Genomic DNA, 23,986 nt, shown 5'->3' on the forward strand with positions numbered 1-23,986 from the left:
ACCTCTTGGCATTGACAACTCAGATGGAAAGCTACTGATGATGGTAGCTGACTCCATAGCCACTGCTATCTGTCATATCTTTAATCTGAGCCTAGAGGAAAGTCTTTGTCCTCAGGCCTGGAGGGAAGACAAAGTCATTCCGCTACCCAAGAGTGGTAAAGCGGTCTTTACTGGTTCTAACAGCAGACCTATCAGCTTGCTACCAGTTCTTAGCAAACTGTTGGAAAAAGTACAATGCTATTTCTCTGCAAACAAATAACAACAGAATTTCAGCATGCTTATAGAGAAGGGCACTCAACATGCACTGACACAAATTACTGATGATTGGTTGAAATAAATCAAACAATAACAAAATATTGTCATATACACATGGTTAGCAGATGTTAATGCAAGTGTAGCGAAATGCTTGTGCTTCTAGTTCCGACAGTGCAGTAATATCTAACAAGTAATCTAACAATCCCCAACAACTACCTAATACACACAAATCTAAAGCGGTATATGAGAATTGGTACGTGTAAGTATATGGATGAGCGATGGCCGAGCGGCATAGGCAAGGAGCAATAGATGGTATAAAATACAGGATGTACATGTAATATGAGTAATGTAAGATATGTAAACATTATAAATAAAATACAGTATATACAGTGGCTAGATAAAGTATGTGAACCCTTTGGAATTACCAGGATTTCTGCATAAATTGGTCATCAAATTTGATCTGATCTTCATCTAACTCACAACAATAGACAAACATAGTGTGCTTAAACTAATATCACACAAATTATTGTATTTTTCTTGTCTATATTGAATAGATCATTTAAACATTCACAGTATAGGTTGGAAAAAGTATGTGAACCCCAAGGCTAATGACTTCTCCAAAAGCTGATTGGAGTCAGGAGTCAGCTAACTTGGAATCCAATCAATGAAACGAGATTGAGTTTGCTATTCACAAGAAGTATTGCCTGATGTGAACCATGACTCGAACAAAAGCGATCTCAGAAGACCTAAGATTAAGAATTGTTGACTTGCATAAAGCCTGAAAGGGTTACAAAAGTATCTCTGAAAGCCTTGATGTTCATCAGTCCACAGTAAGACAAATGTCTATAATTTAAGAAAGCACTGTTGCTACTCTTCCTAGAAGTGGCCATCCTGCAAAGATGACTACAAGAGCACAGCGCAGAATTCTCAATCAGGTTTAAAAGAGTGTCAGCTAAAGACTTACAGAAATCTCTGGAACATGCTAACATCTCTGTTGACGAGTCTACGATAAGTAAAACACTAAACAAGAATGGTGTTCATGGGAGGACACCACAGAAGAAGTTTGCAAAAGTGCACCTGGATGTTCCACTGCGCTAATGGCAAAATATTCTGTGGACAGATGACACTACATTTGAGTTGTTTGGAAGGAAGGAACACACAACACTATGTGTGGAGAAAAAAAAGGCACAGCACACCAACACCTCATCTCAACTGTAAAGTATGGTGGAGGGGGCATCATGGTTTGGGGCTGATTTGCTGCCTCAGGGCCTGGACAGCTTGCTATCATCAACGGAAAAATGAATTCTCAAGCTAATCAAGACCTTTTGCAGGAGAATGTTAGGTGAAGCTCAACAGAAGTTGGGTGATGCAACAGGACAACAACTCAAAACACAGAAGTAAATAAAGAATATAATGGCTTCAACAGAAGAAAATGCGCATTCTCCACCTCCAAATCGATCCCGCTCCAGAGTACAGGCCTCAATGTAATGCTCATTCCTTCGACAATAAACACGAATCCGACCATCACCCCTGGTGAGGAAAAACCGTGACTCGTCAGTGAAGAGCCCTTTTTGCCAGTTCTGTCTGGTCCAGCAATGGTGGGTTTATACCCATAGGCGACATTGTTGCCTGGGTATCTGGTGAGGACCTGCCGTACACAGGCCTACAAGCCCTCAGTCCAGCCTCTCTCAGCCTATTGCGGACAGTCTGAGCACTGATGGAGGGATTGTACATTCCTGCACTAACTCGGGCAGTTGTTGTTGACATCCAGTACCTGTCCCACAGGTGTGATGTTCGGATGTACCGATCCTGTGCAGGTGTTGTTACACATGGTCAGCCACTGCGAGGACAATCAGCGGTCCGTCTTGTCTCCCTGTAGCGCTGTCTTAGGCATCTCAGAGTACGGACATTGCAATTTATTGCCCTGGCCACATCTGCAGTCCTCATGCCTCCTTGCAGCATGCCTAAGGCACATTCACATAGATGAGCAGGGACCCTGGGCATCATTCTTTTGGTGTTTTTCAGAGTCAGTAGAAAGGCCTCTTTAGTGTCTTAAGTTTTCATAACTGTGACCTTACTACTTACTGTCTGTAAGCTGTTAGTGTCTTAACAACTTTTCCACAGGTGCATGTTCATTAATTGTTTATGGTTCATTGAACAAGCATGAGAAACAGTGTTTAAACCCTTTACAATGAAGATCTGTGAAGTTATTTGGATTTTTACAAATTATCTTTGAAAGACAGGGACCTGAAAAAGGGATGTTTCTTTTTTTGCTGAGTTTACATCTATAAGAATGAAAACAGAGGAGAGTCAGCTTTGCCAGTGCGGAGAGCCTCTGTGACACAGAGAAGCGCAGTCTCGGTTGAATGACCAGCCTTGAAGCCTGAATGGTTAGGTTCAAGAAGATCATTCTGAGAGGGATATCGAGAGAGTTGGTCAGAGACAGCACGCTCAAGTGTTTTGTAAATAAAAGAAAGAAGGGGCTGTTTTGATGTTAGAGGGTTAGAGTGTTGTTTTCTTGAGGAGCGGAGTGACTCTGGACATTTTGAAGTCAGAGGTCAGGGTTGAGTTGATGAGGAAAGTGAGGAATGGAAGAAGGTCTCCAGGGATGGTCTGGAGAAGGTAGGAGGGGATGGGGTCGAGAGGACAGGTTGTCAGGTAGCCAGACCTCACTAGTCGCAGTATTTCATCTGGAGAGAGAGGGGGAAAAGAGGTAAAGGCGTAGGGTAGCTCTGTGTGAGTCGGACAAGTGGACTCAATAGGCTGAGTGAATGAGGAGCGGACATGGTCAACCTTCTTTTCAAAGTGGTTGACAAAGTCGTCCGCTGAGAGGGAGGAGGATGGGGTGGAGGATTAAGGAAGGAAGGGAAGAGTTTCCTAGGGTTAGAGGCAGAAGTTCAAAAAATGTATAGTGATTGAAAGTGCCTTTAGCAGTGGATACAGAAGAAGAGAAGGTAGAGAGGAGGGAGTGAAAGGAGGATAGGTAATTCTGGAAGTTTAATTTTCCTCAATTTTCACTCAGCTGCCCTGTTCTATAAGCTCGCAATGAGTCACGGGGCAGGAGGGGAGGGCCAAGTCGGCCAGGAAGGAAAGGGGACAGTGCAACTCAAAGGATACAGAAAGGGAGAGCATCTGGTCAAAGATGCAGAGTCAGCAGATAGTAGGGAGAAGGATTTAGTAGAATGAAGAGAGGATAAGATAGAAGAGACAGAGAGAGATAAGATAGAAGAGAGAGTGAAGATTGCAGTGGTGCATGACCATCTGAGTAGGGCCCGAGTGAGTAGGGTTGGAAGAGAGTTGGAGAGAAAAGCAAACAAAGTAGTGACCAGAGACATGGAGGGGGGTTGCAGTGAGATTAGTAAGCGAGCAACTTCTAGTGAAGATGAGGTCAAGAGTATTGCCTGCCTTGTGAGTGGGAGGTTACTGGGAAAGGAAGAGGTCAAAAGAGGAAAGGAGTGGAAAGAAATTCATTGAAGTCAGACGATGGGGATGTTAAAGTCACCCATTTCAATGAATGGTGAGCCATCATTAGGAAGTTAGCTTATCAAGGTGTCAAGCTCATTGAGGAACTCAGGGCACCTGATGGGCAACAGATGTCCACTCAAGCTTAACATTGTTGTCAAGTGACAGTGACAGCATGGAATTCAAATGAGGAGATGGACAGGTAAGTGAGGGGGAAAAGAGAAAATCTCCACTTAGGAGAAATGAGTAGCCCTGTGCCACCACCACAATGACCAGATGCTCTTGGATTATGAGAAACGTTGTCAGATGAAGAGAGAGCAGCAGTGTTCTCTGAGGTGATCCATGTCTCTGTCAGGAGCAACAAGTCAAGGGACTGAAGGGCAGCATAGGCTGACATGAACTCTGCATTCTTGACTGCAGATCGGCAGTTCCAAAAGCTGCTAGAGACCAGGAATTCCACATGGGTTGGGCGTGCAGGGTACACTAAATTAGAAGGGTTGCAGCCAAGGTGTGAGGGTAGTGTCTGTAAAGCCTACAGGGAGAGGAGTGAACAGGTGTAGAAAACACACACATAGTTGCCAAAGCTACAAAAGAGTCAAATTAAATCTGAAAATAACTAGTTAAGATGCTCAAGTGAGAGAGTGGTGTGGAGCCTTCTCATTCCTTCCTCAAATAACTCGTCAGAAACACTCGTCAGAACCGTCTGTGGCAACGGTCTTAGTTTTGCAACGGAACTGCCTCTGATAAAACAGAGGAGACTGAAGTACTAACACGAATCCTTTCCTTGCAGATGTGAATAGCACACCACTCATAACTAATTGTTGATTGCCTAGGATAGGAGAAACCACTCCCCTTCCAATACAACCGCTGATTATGAAGACAACAACATTCACAAATTGCCCTGCCCATTAATTCTGGTTGATGTGTCAACAGTCATCAGCAACTTGATAGCAGTTAACAGTTCACACACCAAGTAGGCTACTGGGAAGACAGGCAGCACTTAAAGTAGATGGCCCTAGCTACGTAGCAAAAAGACGGCACTAGACAACAACAGATTAAGACAAAAATGATACCTATCACTCCTTGAGATGTCAGGAGATATAGAATGAAGCATCATAATCAGTCTAATGGCCACTGCCCTGACACTAGTGGATTAAATTAAAAACAGAAGGATGTATTTAAAGGTCCTTTCATTATAAACACAGAATACACTGAGTGTACAAAACATTAGGAAATGTTCTTTGCATGACACAGACTAACCAGGTGAATCCAGGTGAAAGGTATGATCCCTTATTGATGTCACTTGTTAAATTCACTTCAAATCAGTGCAGATGATGGAGAGGAGTCAGGTCAAAGAAGTATTTTGAAGCCTTGAGACACAGATGGTGTATGTGTACCATTCAGAGGGTGAGTGGGCAAGACAAAAGGTTTGCGTGCCTTTGAACGGGTTATGGTAGTAGGTGCCAGGCGCACCGGTTTGAGTGTGTCAAGAACTGCAACGCTGCTGGGTTTTTCACCATCCAAAGGAAACCCAACCAACTTGAAACAACTGTGGGAATCACTGGAGTCAACATGGGCCAACATCCCTGTGCTTTCGGCACCTTGTAGAGTCCATGCCCTGATGAATTGAGGCTGTTCTAAGGGCAAAAGGGGCTGTAACTCAATAATAGGAAGGAGCTCTTAATGTTTTGTACACTCAGTGTACATTTTATGTCACACTCTCAAACTTTTACATTTTGCATGAGCTAATAGCTAATTCATTTGTTTTCAAAACAACATTAAATGTGTTTCCTGTTTTGATTCACTCAGAATATAATAACACCAAGGCACATGTAAAGAAAACTTGTCAACTGTAATATTATCTTTACATTTTTCCACCCGATCTGAGTAATAAAAACACTGAAGCTTTGTTGTTTGAACTTTCTTCCCCTCTCTCTCCATCTCCTGGAAGCGGAACACAGAACCAGCCATTTAGGAGATCTGTGTACACACACACACACACACACACACACACACACACCTCCTCTCAGAGCTTGCTGATCCCCACAGAGAGACAAGAGGAGACAGATAATCGGCAGAATGGACAGCACAGTGTGTGTGTGTGTGTGTATATAAAAGGACAGCCAACAGAGACACTGTGATAATAGAATACAAGGCAGAGAGAGAAAGAGGCCTGGATGGGAACATCCAGGGAACATCTGGCCCAATAGAACCAGAACCAGGCAGAGACTGTTCTCTGTGATAACAGCCTAGCAGCAGCAGGCTTAAAACTGAGCCTCTGGAGAGAGATCTGGGCCCATATCCACAAAGCGTCTCAGAGTAGGAGTGCTGATCTAGGATCTGTCCATACAATATTTTTCTTCATGTTCCAAAAGTAAAAACTGATGCTAGATCAGCACTACTACTCTGAGACACTTTGTGGATACGGGCCCTGAGCTGCACAGCCAAGGAAAATACATGCAGGCTTCCTTTGAGATGGAGATAGCTAGTCACATCTTCAGGCTAATGTTGCTTTTGCTGCTTTGTGAGGCATATTTGTTATGTTTATGAATGCTCTATAAAGCCTTTATATCATATCAGGTTGTTAGTTTAAATGTGTTGTAATGCTTCTATCTAACCATTCTGAAGTCAAATGTTTTCCCCTCAGTCTTGATATGATCGTAACCCTGGGACTAAGGACCCTAGGACTTAACACCTCCCTCTGCAACTGAATCCTGGACTTCCTGACGGGCTGCCCACAGGTGGTAAGGTTAGGTAACAACACATTTGCCAGGCTGATCCTCAGCCCTCAGGGGCACGTCCTTAGTCCCCTCAGGTACTCCCTGTTCACACACGACAGCGTGGCCAAGCACAACTCCAACATCATCATTAAGTTTGCCGACAACACAACGGTGGTAGGCTGATTCCCGACAACGACGAGACAGCCTATAGGGAGGAGGTCAGAGACCTGGCCATGTGGTGCCCGGGCAACAACCTCTCCCTCAACGTGATCAAGACAAAGGAGATGATCGTGGACTGAGCACACCGGGTAGCCAATAAATGGGTCAAACAAAACCCGGTAATACCAGCATACCGTGCATAAGCACTACGAGAAACAATTACCAACAAGGACATGAGGGGGAACAGAGGGTTAAATACACAACTTGTAATTGATGGAATTGGAACCAGGTGTGATGGAAGACAAGACAAAACCAATGGAAAATGAAAAGTGGATCAGCGATGGCTAGAAGGTTGGTGACTTCGACCGCCAAATGCCGCCCGAACAAGGAGAGGGACCAACTTCGGTGGAAGTCATGACAGACTCGGTACCGGTACCCCCTATATATAGCCTCGTTGTTGTCATTTTATTTTGTAACCATTTTTTTACATTTTCTTAACTATTTTTTCTTAAACTGCATCGTTGATTAAGTGCTTGCATTTCTTTGATTTGAGCATGATAAGAGAACAGAACCATTTTGAAAGGCTATGCCTCAAATAATAATAATTAATTGGATTTATACAGCGCTTTGATCCCAATATAGGGCACTACATTTGACCAGGGCCTATAGGGTTTATAGGGAATAGGGTACCATTATATAGGGAATAGGGTACCATTATATAGGGAATAGGGTACCATTTGGAACACAAACAACAATAAAAGAACAGACGCATTGTGAAGCCAGACAGACAGTTGAACTCAGGATCCAGATCAGCTCCTCGGCTGATTTCAGAATGCAGCTCCTTTCCTCAGCATGCAGGGCGAAGCTGGCCAGACTCAAACACTTCCACATGTCACTACAGATATTCTCATTGGCAGTTCAGGGACACACTCCACAGACAACGTGCACTACAAGTCAATGAGGCCAGTCAGCTCAGAGGCCTGCAGGTGGTTGGAGCCAGGGCTGAACAGAATAGAACTCAGCTGGGAGTCAGTCAGGAGAGGACACTCTGGGATGGCGGAATGTGGGATGTTAATAGGCAGGGGTACATGGTTTTAACTGTCATCAGGTCTGTGCTGTAACCTTCATGGGATATGGTTTATTCTTTCTTGAATTCTCTATGAGAACAGGAGTGTGAGGCCTGAGGGACAGAGCCTGAATAGACAGACAGACAGACAGTAGCTTACAAATTTGATCAGTGTTCATAGTTTAACACACCCATGTGAGGGATGTCCCAGACTTCCAGAACAGGCAGACAGACATACAACAGATAGCAGGAACCTATCCTGTGACATCAGTGACTGCAACCCAAATGAAACCTTATTCCCCATATAGTGCACTACTATTAACCATGGCCAATTGAGCTCTGATCAAAAGTAATGCACTATATAGGGAATAGGGTGCCATTTGGGATGCCCCCTCTCTATACAGAGCAGGACTATTACTTCCATAGAGACTCTGTATTCTATTTAAAGCAGGAGGTATTGAGGCCTCCTGTGTCTTCAGCTGAACATAGACAGCCTGAGAAGAGGTTACAATTTATACAAGACAAGAAGCTAGTCTAAACAGTACTAAGTCTGTGATAATTCAAATGCTGAGGTGTTTAGATAGAACACACAACGTCCCCCAGCTCTCATGGATGGTTATGAAGCCTCAGTTTGTGTCCCAAATGGTGGATGGGCCATGGTCAAAAGTAGTGCACTATATGGGGTTCTGGTGAAACGTTCTTGTCCATTTGGGACGCACCCTTTGTTGACCGGAGATGTTAACAATGTCACAATATGACAAGACACTGTTCTCTGATGAGACATACTTCCTATTGGTAACATCAAGCTGGCAGCAGGTATGTGTGGCTAGGCTAGCCACTCTCAGTGCGCGACGGAAATGCCTCAGAGCAAGCCAAGGACGTGTCAATGCAGTGTGATGTTTCTGCAAAGAAGCCTCTAATCCTCTGAGCCATCCTAATATGGTTTGGTCCTCCTCTGGTGCTCTGGGGATGAGAGAGAGAGAGACAGTGCTGAACTGAACCTTTAATGCAGTGTTTCCCAACTCCAGTCCTTCAGTACCACCAACAGCACACATTTTTGTTGTGGCCCCAGACAAGCACACCTGATTCAACTTGCCAACTAATCATCAAGCACTCAATGAGTTGAATCAGATGAGTTGGTCTCGAGGATTGGAGTTGGGGAAAAGTGCTTTAATTAACCTAAAGAAAACTTATTTCCAGGCCTATTTACTGCCTGTTCTCTGCTGCTACTCTACCCAATCTCCAGTCTGTAAGACGTGTTGTTACTCCAAGGTCAACAGAGGTCAGAGCATCAGAGAGCGCATCCCAAATGACACCCTGTTACTTATATAGTGCACTACTTTTGACCAGGGCCCATAGTGCTATGGTCAAAAGTAATGCACTACATAGGGAATAGGGTGTCATTTGGGACGCATAGAGAGCACCAGGCCAGCTGGCTTCCTGCCACCAGAAACACAGCTCTCTGGGGAGCAGTGGGAGAAACACAACCTGGGTTGAGTTATTCACCTGCACTGCAGCTGCCACTACCACAAAGCCCTAGCACACACACACACACACACAAGCATCCACCATTTCTTCATTGCACTTCTTTAGATCCACACTCTTAGAAATAAAGGTGCTATCTAGAACCTAAAAGGGTTCTTCGGCTGTCCCCATAGGAGAACCATTGTTGGTTCCAGGTAGAATCCTTTTGGTTCCATGTAGAACTGTTTTGGTTTCCAAGTAGAACCGTTTTGGGTTTAATATAGATCCCTTTCCACAGAGGGTTCTACATGGTACCGAAAATGCTTCTACCTGGAACCAAAAAGGGTTTTTACCTGGAACCAAAAAGGGTTCTCCTATGGGGACAGCCAAAGAACCCTTTCGGAACCTTTGTTTTGAAGAGTGCAGAGATGATGCAGAGCGCAGACCTTCTTCACTGAGCCCAGAAGTAGGAAACTATCATCATAATGCACAGAATTGGGGCAGACATATTCAAGCCTCTCCAAAGATGGAGGGATTTTCTGTCAGAAGCCTGGAAATGTGCCATGTGCTTTTCAGCGCTGCAACAATAACCCCAAAAATTAGATAGGAACATCTCCATATGGAAAACGGATTGTCTAGATGAGAGAAAACATTGGACCCAAATACGTTTTCTCATTTCTGTCCCAACTGGCAGAGAATGAAACATGCTCCTAACACTGAAGGACTATGGCACTGTTACAGCCACTATGCTATAAGAGGCCTGCAGCATTCACGATAAGAAATATTATAGAGTCACATACAGATGCAGGATCTTAATTTGAGCCAGTTTGCTACAGCAGGAAAATAATCCTGCAGCAACAGGAAATGGGAATTATTATGTGTAATATAATAAATTGACATTTTTGTAAGGGTTGATACATTTTTTGTTAGGGCAAATCAAGTCTGATATTTCAAAGTGGAAATACAAACTTTAGAAGCCTTTAAAAACTTAAATACACTACAAGTTTGCATTTACTTCTGTGCAGGACAATTCTCAGCAACAAAAGATTAATCAGCTTAAGATCCTACACCTGTAGCCTTGTTTCTCTTTTGTATAATACAACAGTATAAATCCTTGTTATTTCTCTCTATACTGGTTGAGGAAGTGTCCCAAATGGAACCCTATTCCCTATTGGCCCTGGTCAAAAATAGTGTGTATAGGGAATAGAGTGCCATTTGGGATGGATCCTATGCCTTGCAGCTCAAAACAGAACAATAGACAATAAGGGGATAAATAACCACAGGGCTGCCAAGCTGAAATCCTACATTTTCTTAATTAAACTATGGGAATGGAACATGTTCAATTGTCCATTACTCTCTCATGAATATATGTATGAGCCACATATCTTAGTTAGAGGCAAACTGGAATTAAATGACACTGGAATCAGCAGTTTCATAACACAGACGTGTCTTAACAGTGTTATTGTGTGGAAACAAAACACAAAGCGGATTTGAGTTCTTTAGGAAAACATCATTATGTTAGAGTCACATTTATTTATTTTCAAGCTATAGAGCCCCAAAGTGGAGTGTCATAATTACCCATAAAACATAGGGTCAAACAGGGAAATGGTTCAAATCATTTTCCACCCTTATTTTAGGGGATTTTAGAAACACTTCAAATAAGGGCTGTGTTTTGTGTAGGCTTATCGTGGCGTGACGTTTGATCATGGCATTTGTAGTTCTTTCTGATAGCCACATTAGCAGCTAATTAGCGTTTCATTTTGGGGGAGTAAATAAATCAAATTGTAATTTGTCACATGTGCCGAATACAACAGGTGTAGTAGACCTTACAATGAAATGCTTACTTACAAGCCCATAACCAACAATGCAGTTAAGAAAATGCCAAAAACAAAGTAAGAGATAAGAATAACAAATGATTAAAGAGCAGCAGTACTCATTGAAGAAGAACATTATGTACAAAACCAGTTACGAACAACGCGAAAAAACAAACAACATAGCACGGTTGGTTAAGGGCCAATAAGACAGCCGCCCTCCCCTCCGGCGCCATCACTTGTCAAAAGTACAAGCATAAATATTGACAAAAGTCACCTTGACATAGAGAGATTTACACAGTTATCCAAACGCCACGCCAGGGTATGTCTACATGGAACACAGCCCTTTCTAAAAGAAAAAACTATTTGAAAAATGAATGGTGGGAAAACGATTGGAACCATTTCCCTGTTTACCGGTAGGATTCATGGGTATTATAACTCATACCGTGGTACTCTTTAGCACACAATATTGCATACAGCAGGTTTTTAAAAGGACAAAAGAGTTTGGTCTGCTTCATGTTTTCATTTTTGACGTGGAAAAAATATTGCGATACTGGTATTGTCACAGCCCTAGATGACTTACATGCCCTGGGTGCCTCATTAGCATAAATATGCATATCTATTTCCAGACAGAAGCAGTCGATGATAGTTGAGATGGAGGGAGATGACACCAGACAGAAAGGTGAGAAGGTATATCTTAGATATATCTGAAATAATCCTCCCTACGTGGAAAAATCATTGGATTTGCAAAAAGTCATCAACGTAAGGGAATGTCTTTTTCTTAACATTTAACCTAAATCCAATGACATGTACATTTTTTTGTTGATTTCACATTGAATCCACATTAGTTGACAACTCAACCAAATGTAAATCAAAACTAGACAATGAAATTACACCAGTGGGTTGTATTACTTAGACACTATGTTACTCCACCCCAGAAGATAACTAAGCCTAGTGGTTAGAGCGTTGGACTAGTAACCGGAAGGTTGCAAGTTCAAACCCCCGAGCTGACAAGGTACAAATCTGTCATTCTGCCCCTGAACAGGCAGTTAACCCACTGTTCCTAGGCCGTCATTGAAAATAAGAATTTGTTCTTAACTGACTTGCCTAGTTAAATAAAGGTAAAAATGTTGAAATGATTGGCTAATGTAAATCTTTTTTTTCTTCCCTGTGGTGGGGGCTTTAAGTTTTTTATTAATGTCTACAGAGAAGTATTATAAAATGTATTGGCAAAAACACTGTCTGCATCCCAACTAACACCCTATTTCCAGATATAGACATAGTGCAGCCCATCTCCTCTCTCCTCTTCCTACTACCCACCTCTCCTTTCCTCTTCCTGTCCTTCTGGAAGACAGCAGGCAGCAGCCATATCCTCACCTCTCCTCCTTTCCATTCTCTGCTCTCCTCCTACTCTCCACTCTTCCTCCTGCAAGACAGAAGCCAGCTGTGCCCCCATCTCGTCCCCCAGAGCCCCATATCCCCTCTCTCCTCCTTTACTCTCCTCCTCTCCTCTGTTTCTCTCCCCCTCCAGCCATCTGTAGCCCTATTTCCTCTCCTCCTCTTCCCCCTCTCCTCCTCTCCTCTTCCTACCAGCTTTGCCCCTGGTCCCCATTACCCAGAACAGGAAGGCATGGCCTACAGCCCTCTTATGCTAATGTGGGGAGGCAGTGAGCACATAATGTTCCATCAGGGCCATGCTAATGTAGGCAGCTGCCAAAAAATCCCCCATCAGCAATTCTCCAGGGTTACCACGCATGAACGAGAGAGAGAGAGAGAGAGAGAGAGAGAGAGAGAGAGAGAGAGATATATAGAGAGAGGGATATAGAGAGAGAGAGATATATAGAGAGAGGGAGATAGAGAGAGAGAGAGAGATCCATGGCCTTTGCAGTGGCTTGTGGCCCATCTCTTTAACAGCTCCTCTGGGCTTTAGTGGTTTGTTTCCAGCGACATAGATACTTCATCCCAGACACAACATAGGGACACAACACAGAGAGACAACACAGAGACACAACACTGGGACACAACACAGAGACACAACACTGGGACACAACACAGAGAGGAAACACAGAGACACAACACTGGGACACAACACAGAGAGACAACACAGAGACACAACACTGGGACACAACACAGAGAGACAACACAGAGACACAACACTGGGACACAACACAGAGACACAACACTGGGACACAACACAGAGAGGAAACACAGAGACACAACACTGGGACACAACACAGAGAGACAACACAGAGACACAACACTGGGACACAACACAGAGACACAACACTGGGACACAACACAGAGAGGAAACACAGAGACACAACACTGGGACACAACACAGAGAGACAACACAGAGACACAACACTGGGACACAACACAGAGACACAACACTGGGACACAACACAGAGAGGAAACACAGAGACACAACACTGGGACACAACACAGAGAGACAACACAGAGACACAACACTGGGACACAACACAGAGAGGAAACACAGAGACACAACACAGAGAGACAACACAGAGACACAACACTGGGACACAACACAGAGAGACAACACAGAGAGACAACACAGAGACACAACACTGGGACACAACACTGGGACACAACACAGAGAGGCCAAAGCTGCTGGCTGCCATCTCTCAAATGGCACCCTATTCCTTATATAAAGCACTACTTTTGACTGGGGCCCTGGTAAAAAAGCTGTGCACTATGTAAGGAATAGGGTGCAATTTGAGACACATGCACTGACTCCCACAGTAGCAGAGAGGATCTAAACAGTCAATAAAATCGAATGAAATAAAATAACATTTTATTAGTCACATACACATATTTAGCAGATGTTATTGCGGGGGTAGTGAAATGCTTGTGTTCCTAGCTCCAACAGTGCTAGTGTAGATTTGTCACTATAACCTGGAGCATGGTATGTAAAGGGACTACATGACATCACTATAGAGAGCAGTTGGAATGAAAAGGCAGATCACTACAGAGGAAGAGGTCTAAACTAAACAGATGTCAGACTAAGCAGGCTTTGGTAGATTTTTTTTCACAGAAGAAAATACAAAACAATATGATCAGAGTTTAAAAGGAAAACTAAATGAGCATGTGCAGGAAAGGTAGAAACCCCTGAGAGGCTTGTAAGATACCTCCCCATTTCAAATTATTATGGAATAAATGTAAATGTAAACAAGTAGTAAATAGATGTAAATATATGTAAACCAGATGTAAATAGATGTAAACAAGATGCAAATCGATGCAAACAAAGGCAGGAGGGTTTCAGCGGAACTGCAGGCAGGTCTACTATAAAGGGAATAGGGTGGCATTTGGGTCACAGTCCTACTTGTCTGCTCTGTCTCACCACCAGGCTGGTCTATGTTACTTCTGCCCCGTCACTCCGGCTGCATCGACCCAGGATTGATCCCTTCTGCCTGGGACAAACAGGAGGCTGCTCTGGGATAGCACAGATAGACTGTGGTTCCTAATTAAAAGGCTATACAGCTGGCTGCTATAGCCGTTCCTTTATTCCTAGTCAGTAGATTGTACAGGGTTGATGTGTGTTGTGATCAGACCCAGCAGCCCAAGGGCTCAACCAACCGCGGGAATTTAAAAACAATCAAACATGCTCAGAGGGCCTGCTGGGTTTGGGATTTGTTGTTTAGAGAATATTCCCAATGTGAGTCGAGATGTGTCCTGAAAATCAACAATATTTTTTAAGACTCACGTTTCCCCATCCAAGACATGAGCCCATAGTGAGAGAGGGGAAATGAGAGAACAAGGGAGAGAGAGAGAGAGAGAGAGAGAATGCCTGTCCCAGAGTGCAACAGCAGCAGTATGGCAACATGGCTTTAACCCAGAGAAACTCATCCAGATATCCAGAGAAACTGGGACAACATGAATTTTAGATGCCTGCCATGAAAAACAAAAAGAAGCATCTGAACTGAGAAGCAGGAGAAGAAGGAGGAGGGAAGTCTCCCAGAAGCCATCACCACTGAGCTGAGCAGAGCTGAACAGAGATCTGATGTTAATGTAGTGGTAAATCAACCCCTACTCTCCTGATTGATACAAAGCTATTCCCTCTAGATCTGATACAACCACACATCTATCTATGATCTATCTATCTACAGAAAACCCACCACAGGGCTGTTGTAACAGTAGACGCTTGTTTCAAATATGTCAGCCAGCTTTTGGTCTTCTGAAAATAATTTCTCTTGAGGAAAGTAACATCATGAAAGAGACATGCATACTGACACAACATCTGTTTTCATCCAGAGATGTGGAGCTGTGATGTCTGTTTCTTCACGTCAGACCCTCCTAGCTCTCTCAGTCTGAGTCCCAAATGGCACCCTATTCCCTACATAGTGCACTTCTTTAGATGAGAGCCCTGGTCAAAAGAAGTGGACTATATAGGGGAAAGAGTGCCATTTGAGACGCAATCTCACTCACAGTCCGGCCCAGCCAATGGGGAGAACGGGGATGTTAATATGTGACATAACATTGGCATGTTTACATGTTGTACTCATTATTTTCTGGCAGTGTCATCAGAACCTCCAGACTGATGAATGTTGTCTACTTCCTGGGTGAAGAGCTGACACAAGCTGAAATATGTCTGTCCATTCCTCAGATACGTTCTGAATGTCCATGTCTTCAGGTAAATGTTTGACTTAATTCTATGAATCTCAAATTCCACAAGACAACAGGACAGAAGTCTCCCAAGCTGTAATCATGTCCTCATCACCTCAATATGCCTTTTAATGGGAATTGAAAGATCATGGCCCAACTAAGTACATCCAGTAAATGTGGCTGAAGGTTTCAATTTGCCTCAGGCAAAAAACATCAACATCAGTAACACATTTGTTGTGAGAAAATAAACTGCTTTTCTCAGCAAAATATTGATGTGGGGACTAGCAGCATGAAGACCAAACAGGGACTGTGGTGTTCCATTGTGGTTAGTTCCAGAACGTTGCTCAATGAAAATTATAAGAGGCTGCACAGTGTTGGTTACCAAGGCTGATTTTGAGCTTAGCCTGGGATCTATCCCAATGGTACCCTATCTAGTGCTCTACTTTTGACCAGAGACCTATGGACCTTGTTCAAAAGTAGTGCACTATATAGGGAATAGGGTTCTATTTGGGACATGGCCCTGGTATTTTCTCTGTAATGTCGGTCAAAGGCTACTAATCCAGACAGGTATGTAGCGCTACAGGGGGCAGGGTGCATTAGAAAGTTTCCTGTACTAAGAAGCATTATGACCCAGAAACATAACAGATACAGACAGACCAGGCCTAATGGCAGCCTATTCCTTATTTAGTGAACTCCTAAATATGGGCCCAGGTCAAATGTAGTGCAATATATAGGGAATAGGGTTCTATTTGGGACGTAGCCCAATACATACCGGATTTCTGACCATTCAACTCTGCTCCCAGTGTCATCTGTTTCACCTGTCCTTGTGATTGTCTCCACCCCCTCCAGGTGTGGATTATTTTCCCTAGTGTTTTTATCCCTGTGTTTCCTGTCTCTCTGTGGCAGTTCATCTTGTATGTTCAAGGCAACCAGAGTGTTTTTCCCATGCGCCTGCTTTTCTATTCTCTCTTACTAGTACTCCCAGTTTTGACCTTTGCCTGTTTTTCTGGACTCCATTCCCACCTGCCTGACCATTCTGCCTGCCCTGACCTCGAGCCTGCCTGCCATTCTGCCTGCCCTGACCTCGAGCCTGCCTGACCATCCTGCCTGCCCTGACCTCGAGCCTGCCTGACCATTCTGCCTGCCCTGACCTCGAGCCTACCTGCCATTCTGTACCTCTGTATCTCTGAACTGGTTTTGACTTTTTGCCTGTCCACGACCATTCTCTTGCCTACCCCTTTTGGATTGTTAATAAACACCTTGAACTCTAACCATCTGCCTCCTGTGTCTGCATCTGGGTCTCGCCTTGTGCCCTTATATCCAAACTGTATATACCCACTAAGACTATCAAGCATCATGACATCCAAAACAGACACGCAAGTACACACACTGCTTTGTCATGTTTAGACAGCATGATATAAGCCATGTGACAAACAGTAGCCTGAGTTTAGTCACATCACTATTACTGATTTACAATTAGATTTCAACTTAAATCAAGGAAAATATAAAGATGAGAAATAGTGATCCTTACACTGAGACTGAGTACATGCACGGGCGGTCCTTATGAATATGGGGCTGTCGTTGTCTGCATCCCAAACAGCACGCTATTCTCTATAGCCATTTCAAACACACTTTTATATTACTGCAGCAGCAAGGTCACTGGGGCTGGTCTCCTGGGGCCGTGTAGATGAATAAAGCTAGTACACTAACACAGTTAGGCTACACATCACACTGTTACTGTAGGCCAGCTGCATCATCTATCACACTGTTACTGTAGGCCTACTGCATCATCTAAAACACTGTTACTGTAGGCCTACTGCATCATCTATCACACTGTTACTGTAGATCTACTGCATCATCAATCACCCTGTTACTGTAGATCTACTGCATCATCTATCACACTGTTACTGTAGACCAGCTGCATCATCTATCACACTGTTACTGTAGGACTACTGCATCATCTATCACACTGTTACTGTAGGACTACTGCATCATCTAAAACACTGTTACTGTAGGCCTACTGCATCATCTATAACACTTACTGCAGGCCTACTGTATCATCAATCACACTGTTACTGTAGGACTACTGTATCATCAAACATACAGTTACTGTAGTCCTACTGCATCATCAATCACACTATCACACTGTTACTGTAGGACTACTGTATCATCAAACATACAGTTACTGTAGTCCTACTGCATCATCTATCACACTGTTACTGTAGGCCTACTGCATCATCTATCACACTGTTACTGTAGGACTACTGCATCACCTAAAACACTGTTACTGTAGGCCTACTGCATCATCTAAAACACTGTTACTGTAGGACTACTGCAGCATCTAAAACACTGTTACTGTAGGCCTACTGCATCATCTATCACACTGTTACTGTAGGACTACTGCATCATCTAAAACAATGTTACTGTAGGAGTACTGCAGCATCTAAAACACTGTTACTGTAGGCCTACTGCATCATCTATCACACTGTTACTGTACTACTACTGCAGCATCTATCAGTAGCAGCCTCTGATCCATCTATCACCCATCCCTCACCTTGTCAGCCACCCTGTAAAACAGATGTGGGATATGAAGTGTGGCAACGTGCCAGCTGCCACCCAGAGACACCACCAGCCAGGCAGGATGGTGATGGGGATCTGCGGTGGCTGACCAGAATCATAATCATATTCTAGATGACTAGTTCTCTGACCTAGTCAGTAATATCCAGAATATGCTAATGTAAATACACTGTGTACTGGTCCCTGATCTTAGCATTATTGGGTTTCAGAGAAGCACTTTATGAACATGATGTGTTATTACATATTTAATGAACTGCTGGGACAAACTACAGGTGAAGAACAGACTGCTGATCAAAACAGGTTTTTAATTTTGTTTAGTCCCCACATTCCCTCAATGGTAATTTTTCTCCCCCACCCCCTCAACAGTCTTTACTCTGCCTTATTTATTCATCACTGCTACAGTCATTATTGTACATAGCATATAGTGCTATTTATATTCATATTGTTGTTGTTTTTATTACCATTTAGATCATTTTAATTAACTTAGTCCTGCATCTTGGAACTTGAAGCCTAAGATTTTCACTGTACCCAGCAATCACACCTGCAACCCTGTACATGTGACTATTAAACACTGAATCTGAATGTTGCTAAGTGAAAAAGTCCTGATTAATCTCATCCCTCATTAAACAATCAAATTCCTGGGTTAGTATTCACTAGAAACCAAACGGAAGAAAATAGTCCTGAACCTTTCCAATAAGAAACGGTCATTTTCGTTTACAAAATTTTTTCAGTTGCGAAACGTTTTGCTACGGTGTGCATTAATGAATACAACCCTGCTTAATGAAACCCACCTAGAGGGGAGACTTAATTCATTATGACACGTTATCTTATTTACAGCTTTATTCAGACTGGCTTCTATAGAGAAGATAAACGAGCTAACCAGGCTTAATGAGCTGAGATGATGGAAGGTGGCACCGTGGGGCAGGATACTGCCTTATAGCATCACAACACAGTGTTGTAGCATCTGTCTGATAGGAGGTTCATTATTCTCCTCCACGGGACAGTGTACAGTTGATGTGTCAGAATGGATTTGAGCCCTTTAAGACCCAGGAGTGGTGTTCCATCATCTAGGTTGCATCCCAAATGGCACCCTATTCTCTATACTGTAATGTACAGTACTACTTTTGACCAGGGCCCATAGTGCACTATATAGGGTGCAATTTGGGACATAACCTAGTCTAGATCGAGGGATGGCCAACTTCAGTTCTCAGCCATATTTATCCTTTAGTTTAACTAGGCAAGTCAGTTAAGAACAAATTATTTTTCACAATGACAGCCTAGGAACAGTGGGTTAACTGCCTTGTTCAGGGGCAGAACGACAGATGTTTTACTTGTCAGCTCAGGGATTTGATCTAGCAAGCTTTCAGTTACTGGCCCAAAGCTCTCACCACTTCGGCTACCTGCCCCCCAGAATACCCTAGTTATTCATAAAACTAGCTAGATTCAACATGCCAGTCCATAAGTTCAGGATGCATGTACACATCAAGATCATGTGTACAAGGTTTTTACAAGGCATCATACGATAGATCACTATGGTCGGGTTCCTTCCCAAGTACATTGCAAATGCATGCAAGATCTTACAATGCCTGGATAGGTACTGTATTGTTAACATATCAGCAAACCACATCATATGATATCACCATCTGATGCCCGACTGCATAGTCGATGATGACGACATAGCACGCAACCATTGGTTGACTCAATGCAATGCCTGCAAATCTAGTCGGGCAGGAACTTGACCTATATCTCTCTTCCCGTCCTACTCCACCTCTTCCTACTCCTCCTTTCATCCTTTCATCCACTCATCATTGTCAACCTGATGCTACTTGACTCTGCTCTCAGTCGCTCCACGTCTCTCTCTCCATTGTTCTGTAATCAGACTGGTCTCTGTTCAGAGTCCTGACCCTCTGAATCATTCATTCATACATACAGGAGAGACACGATTAGCATTATATTAGCATTATGCTAAAATGTTCCCTCCATCCCACTGTCTCTCTCCAATTGAGACCGTGCTGCTACGGTATGTGTTCATCCAACCTCAAGTGAACTGTGGGGATATGAAGCAGACAGATGCAGCCCTGCACACTCATATGTTGCATCCAAAATAGCACTCTATTCTCTTTATAGTATACTGGTCAAAAGTAGTCCACCGTATAAGGAATAGGGTGCCATTTGGGATGCATTCTACATCTCTACCCTAGCCTGCTTGTGTCTGTTTTCCATTACAGCAATCACCTTTTTAGATTCCATTTTTGCTCTTTAACAATCCCTAATTGAGTGTTATGCTATTCATTCTAGTTCTCATGCACTGTAGTTGGTCCTGCCTGATGACAGAGACGTGTTAATGGAACCATTAGTTAGAGGAGAGGAGACATTACTCAGAAAGAAACATAATGTTCTCGATACAGAACTGTTCACCATCATACATACTGTTTCTTCATACCAGGGGCACATTAATAACACACCTCCTGACATGCAGCACTAAAAACCACCACATGAAACACAGTATGTTCACGCATGGAACTCTATTCCTATAGTTCACTACTTCTGACCATAGGGCTCTGGTCAAACATAGTGCACTATATAGGAAATAGGGTGCCATTTGAGACTCAAATACAATTTCCACTTCTACAAGGAGTTGATGGATGATGGTTAATATAGACAGTTTTTCCATCCAACACATCTCTCTACAAATGAAAGCTATCATATGAAACAACTATAGCCTATTAGGACTGATATTTCACCATTTACCCAGATATATTAGACAGGAAGCCTAAGAGGCCAAATGGGAACTATTAGTGAAATATGATGATTGAATGGACTGGTTCCATCTTCATACCTGCAATAGCTACCATTAAGGTTGCCTCTTATATGCTTCTACATCTGCATTGCTTGCGGTTTGGGGTTTGAGGCAGGGTTTCTGTACAGCACTTTGTGACATCGGCTGGTGTAAAGAAAAAAGGCTTTATAAATACATTTGATTGATTGATTGGTGAAGTCTGAACTAGGCATCAGCCACAGTTAGGCTTTACTGTTACTACCAGCCTTCACTAGCCAATGTCCACCTATATATATATACACACACCCACGTCTATGTCAAATCAATCAATTAAATGTATTTTATAAAGCCATTGTAACATCAGCATATATTGAAGACTTAGCCATGTTAGCCACAGAGGAATCTTCCCCATTGAAAATGATCACAATTTAGTCTCAATTTCACACTGAATGCCAAGTTCAACTCCACTAAGGTGAAGCCTGTCAACAGATTGGTCCATCTCCTGGAAACATTCATATCATGTTTCCAATCTGAGCTACTGCCATCCCTGGGGTCCATATGGTCATGATAATGGGTGGTATTGTGGTGGCTGATAAAGTATTGTGGAAGAGCTACGCTCACCACAGAGCAAAAGGGTCAGTCTGTGAACACCACGGCATGAGTCTGCACCTGATGCAGAGGGGCTGTAGACATGTGTCAGTGTGCTGGGGCTATCTGGTGGGTTTATTGTTCCCCTGGTGATTTATTTTTACCTTTATTTAACTAGGCAAGTCAGTTAAGAACAAATTCTTATTTTCAATGACGGCCTAGGAACAGTGGGTTAACTGCCTGTTCAGGGGCAGACAGATTTGTACCTTGTCAGCTCAGGGGTTTGAACTTGCAACCTTCTGGTTACTAGTCCAACACTCTAACCACTAGAGCATGACAGAGCATACAGTTGGAATGGGTCTTGCAGCCAGACCACAGCAGCACACATCTCTGCCCTGTACCTGCTACAGACACATGCATGAACACACAGACAGACAGACATACAGACAGAGAGACAGACAGACACACCCCACTGGGCACAGACGTCAGTTTAACATCTAGTTTTGATTGACATTTGGTTGAGTTGTCAACTGACGTGAATTCAATGTGAAATCAACAAATGTCACCATGTCATTTAGGTTAAAAACTTGGGTGAAACAAAATAGGAAAAGCCATTACATTAATGACTTTCTGCAAACTCTATCAGTTTTCCCACCTTCATTTATTTATTTTTTTACCTTTATTTTACTAGGCAAGTCAGTTAAGAACAAATTCTTATTTTCAATGACGGCCTAGGAACAGTGGGTTAACTGCCTGTTCAGGGGCAGAACGACAGCTTTTGTACCTTGTCAGCTCGGGGATTTGAACTTGCAACCTTTCGGTTAACAGTCCAATGCTCTAACCATTAGGCTACCCTGCCGCCCCATTCAACATCACTTTTATTTTTGGGGTTGAAATCACGTGGAAACAATGTTGGTTCAACCAGTTTTTGCCCAGTGCGACACCTTCTGTGGTCCCATTCACCACATCAGATCGGGGCACCATGTATCTGATCTGTGTGTTCTAAATATTGCAAATGGGTCATGTTATGTTAGCTGTCATCTTCAGATGTTGAAATGTTGTCTAACAAGCACAAACTCAAATGAGGAAACAGTCACACTCCATAAGAGTTCAGAGTAATGCCTCAATCGCTAATAAGAATGAACCCCATCTCTAATAACACCCTATCTGTAATCTCTAGTTACATGGTCTCTAGACTACAATATCAGACCTGTACAGAACAGAACACATGCAGCAGCAGCAACCCCCGTTTTGCCAGGCATCGAGTCATCCACTGAGACCCCTACCCTTTATTATGGTGCTACAATGTAGCGCTCTGTGCGTGTTGATGATGTTGTGTTTGTTGCATGTGTAAAATGCTGTTTCTGAAATGGTTTATATTTCCTCACCAGGTTGAGCACAGTCTCCACGATATCCCTGTTGCTAACCTCCCCCACCTGGATCAATCCGATCAGAACCGCGAATTTCATCTTGATATTCCGGATGGGCACCTGCGGGTTGATTATCCCGCCCGGTAGAACCATAGAACCCGAGCCAGATACAATTATTTTCCCGGTACCAGAGCACCCTTGCTGCCCATGACCCGGGGGGATTTCACGGTCCGAAAGAGACACAGCTCCCGGCATCTTCACCGCCGGCCTCTCACTTGTCGTGTCCATTCAACCAGATCGATATCACCTGCTTTAATCGCTGTTCAACTGCATCAATTAATTAGGATACAAAATAGAAGATTCTGGAAGAACCTGACGAAAGGGAAACCCCTATATTGTTTACATCCAGTCTCTCTGCCGTGCCCGAATAGGAACCGCAATCTGGTAACAATTTATTGAGGGTAGAACGAGCAGTGTCCTTCCCTGTATTCAGACGTCTTCTGGTAATCTGAACAGATTGAAGCTGAACAGCGCCGCAACCGCTGCAGGGTCTCTGGGCTATGGCTCGGTCATGTTGCCCCCTGCCTGCGGGAAGAAGCGCGTCACATGAGTTGTATGTAATTTTAGGAGAGAATACTTTAAAGGGATTCAACAAATCCCTTTACAGTTGAATTGGCTGTGAATCAGTCCATCTTTGTGGTTGTATTGCTGTCTAAACTTAATTTATCAAAGCAGTAGCCAATAGAAGGGAGGAAAAGGTTACTCAAAAGCTTTTTAGCGAAAGCGCCAGTAACACAATAGAGAAAGCACCTTATTAAAGATTAGATTGTGAAAAGCTATGCGGGTAGTTTGAATAATTATTTTATTAAAGGTAGCCTAAATACAAGTGGCACTCTATTTCTCTTTATAGTCCACTAGGCTCTGGTCAAACGTGCACTAAATAGGGTGCCGTTTGCGACTCATTTTCTGAGTTATACGAGTCATACAATGGGAGGACACTATTCTTAACATTTCTTTTTACTTCCAGACAGCTTCACCGTAGTATATCATTCATTCTATTGAACATTTAACCATTACTGCACCAAATGTTGGAAAATAAAAGAATACGGAATTAC

The 23,986-nt window shown here is 43.2% G+C and overlaps 1 protein-coding gene across 1 annotated transcript in view; it reads right to left on the minus strand.

Annotated features, from left to right (window-relative positions):
• The window catches only part of LOC121839098 (neurobeachin-like), a 44,958-nt gene extending 21,607 nt beyond the window's left edge, over positions 1 to 23,351 (minus strand). The window contains exon 1 of the mRNA XM_042296093.1: positions 22,890 to 23,351. Within this exon, the coding sequence (XP_042152027.1) occupies positions 22,890 to 23,159 (270 nt within the window). The 5' untranslated portion in view covers positions 23,160 to 23,351. The remainder of the gene's footprint in view (positions 1 to 22,889) is intronic.
• Positions 23,352 to 23,986: the final 635 nt, after the last annotated feature.

This window comes from Oncorhynchus tshawytscha, linkage group LG13, assembly GCF_018296145.1.
Source record: "Oncorhynchus tshawytscha isolate Ot180627B linkage group LG13, Otsh_v2.0, whole genome shotgun sequence".
Classification (NCBI taxonomy): Eukaryota; Metazoa; Chordata; class Actinopteri; order Salmoniformes; family Salmonidae; genus Oncorhynchus; species Oncorhynchus tshawytscha.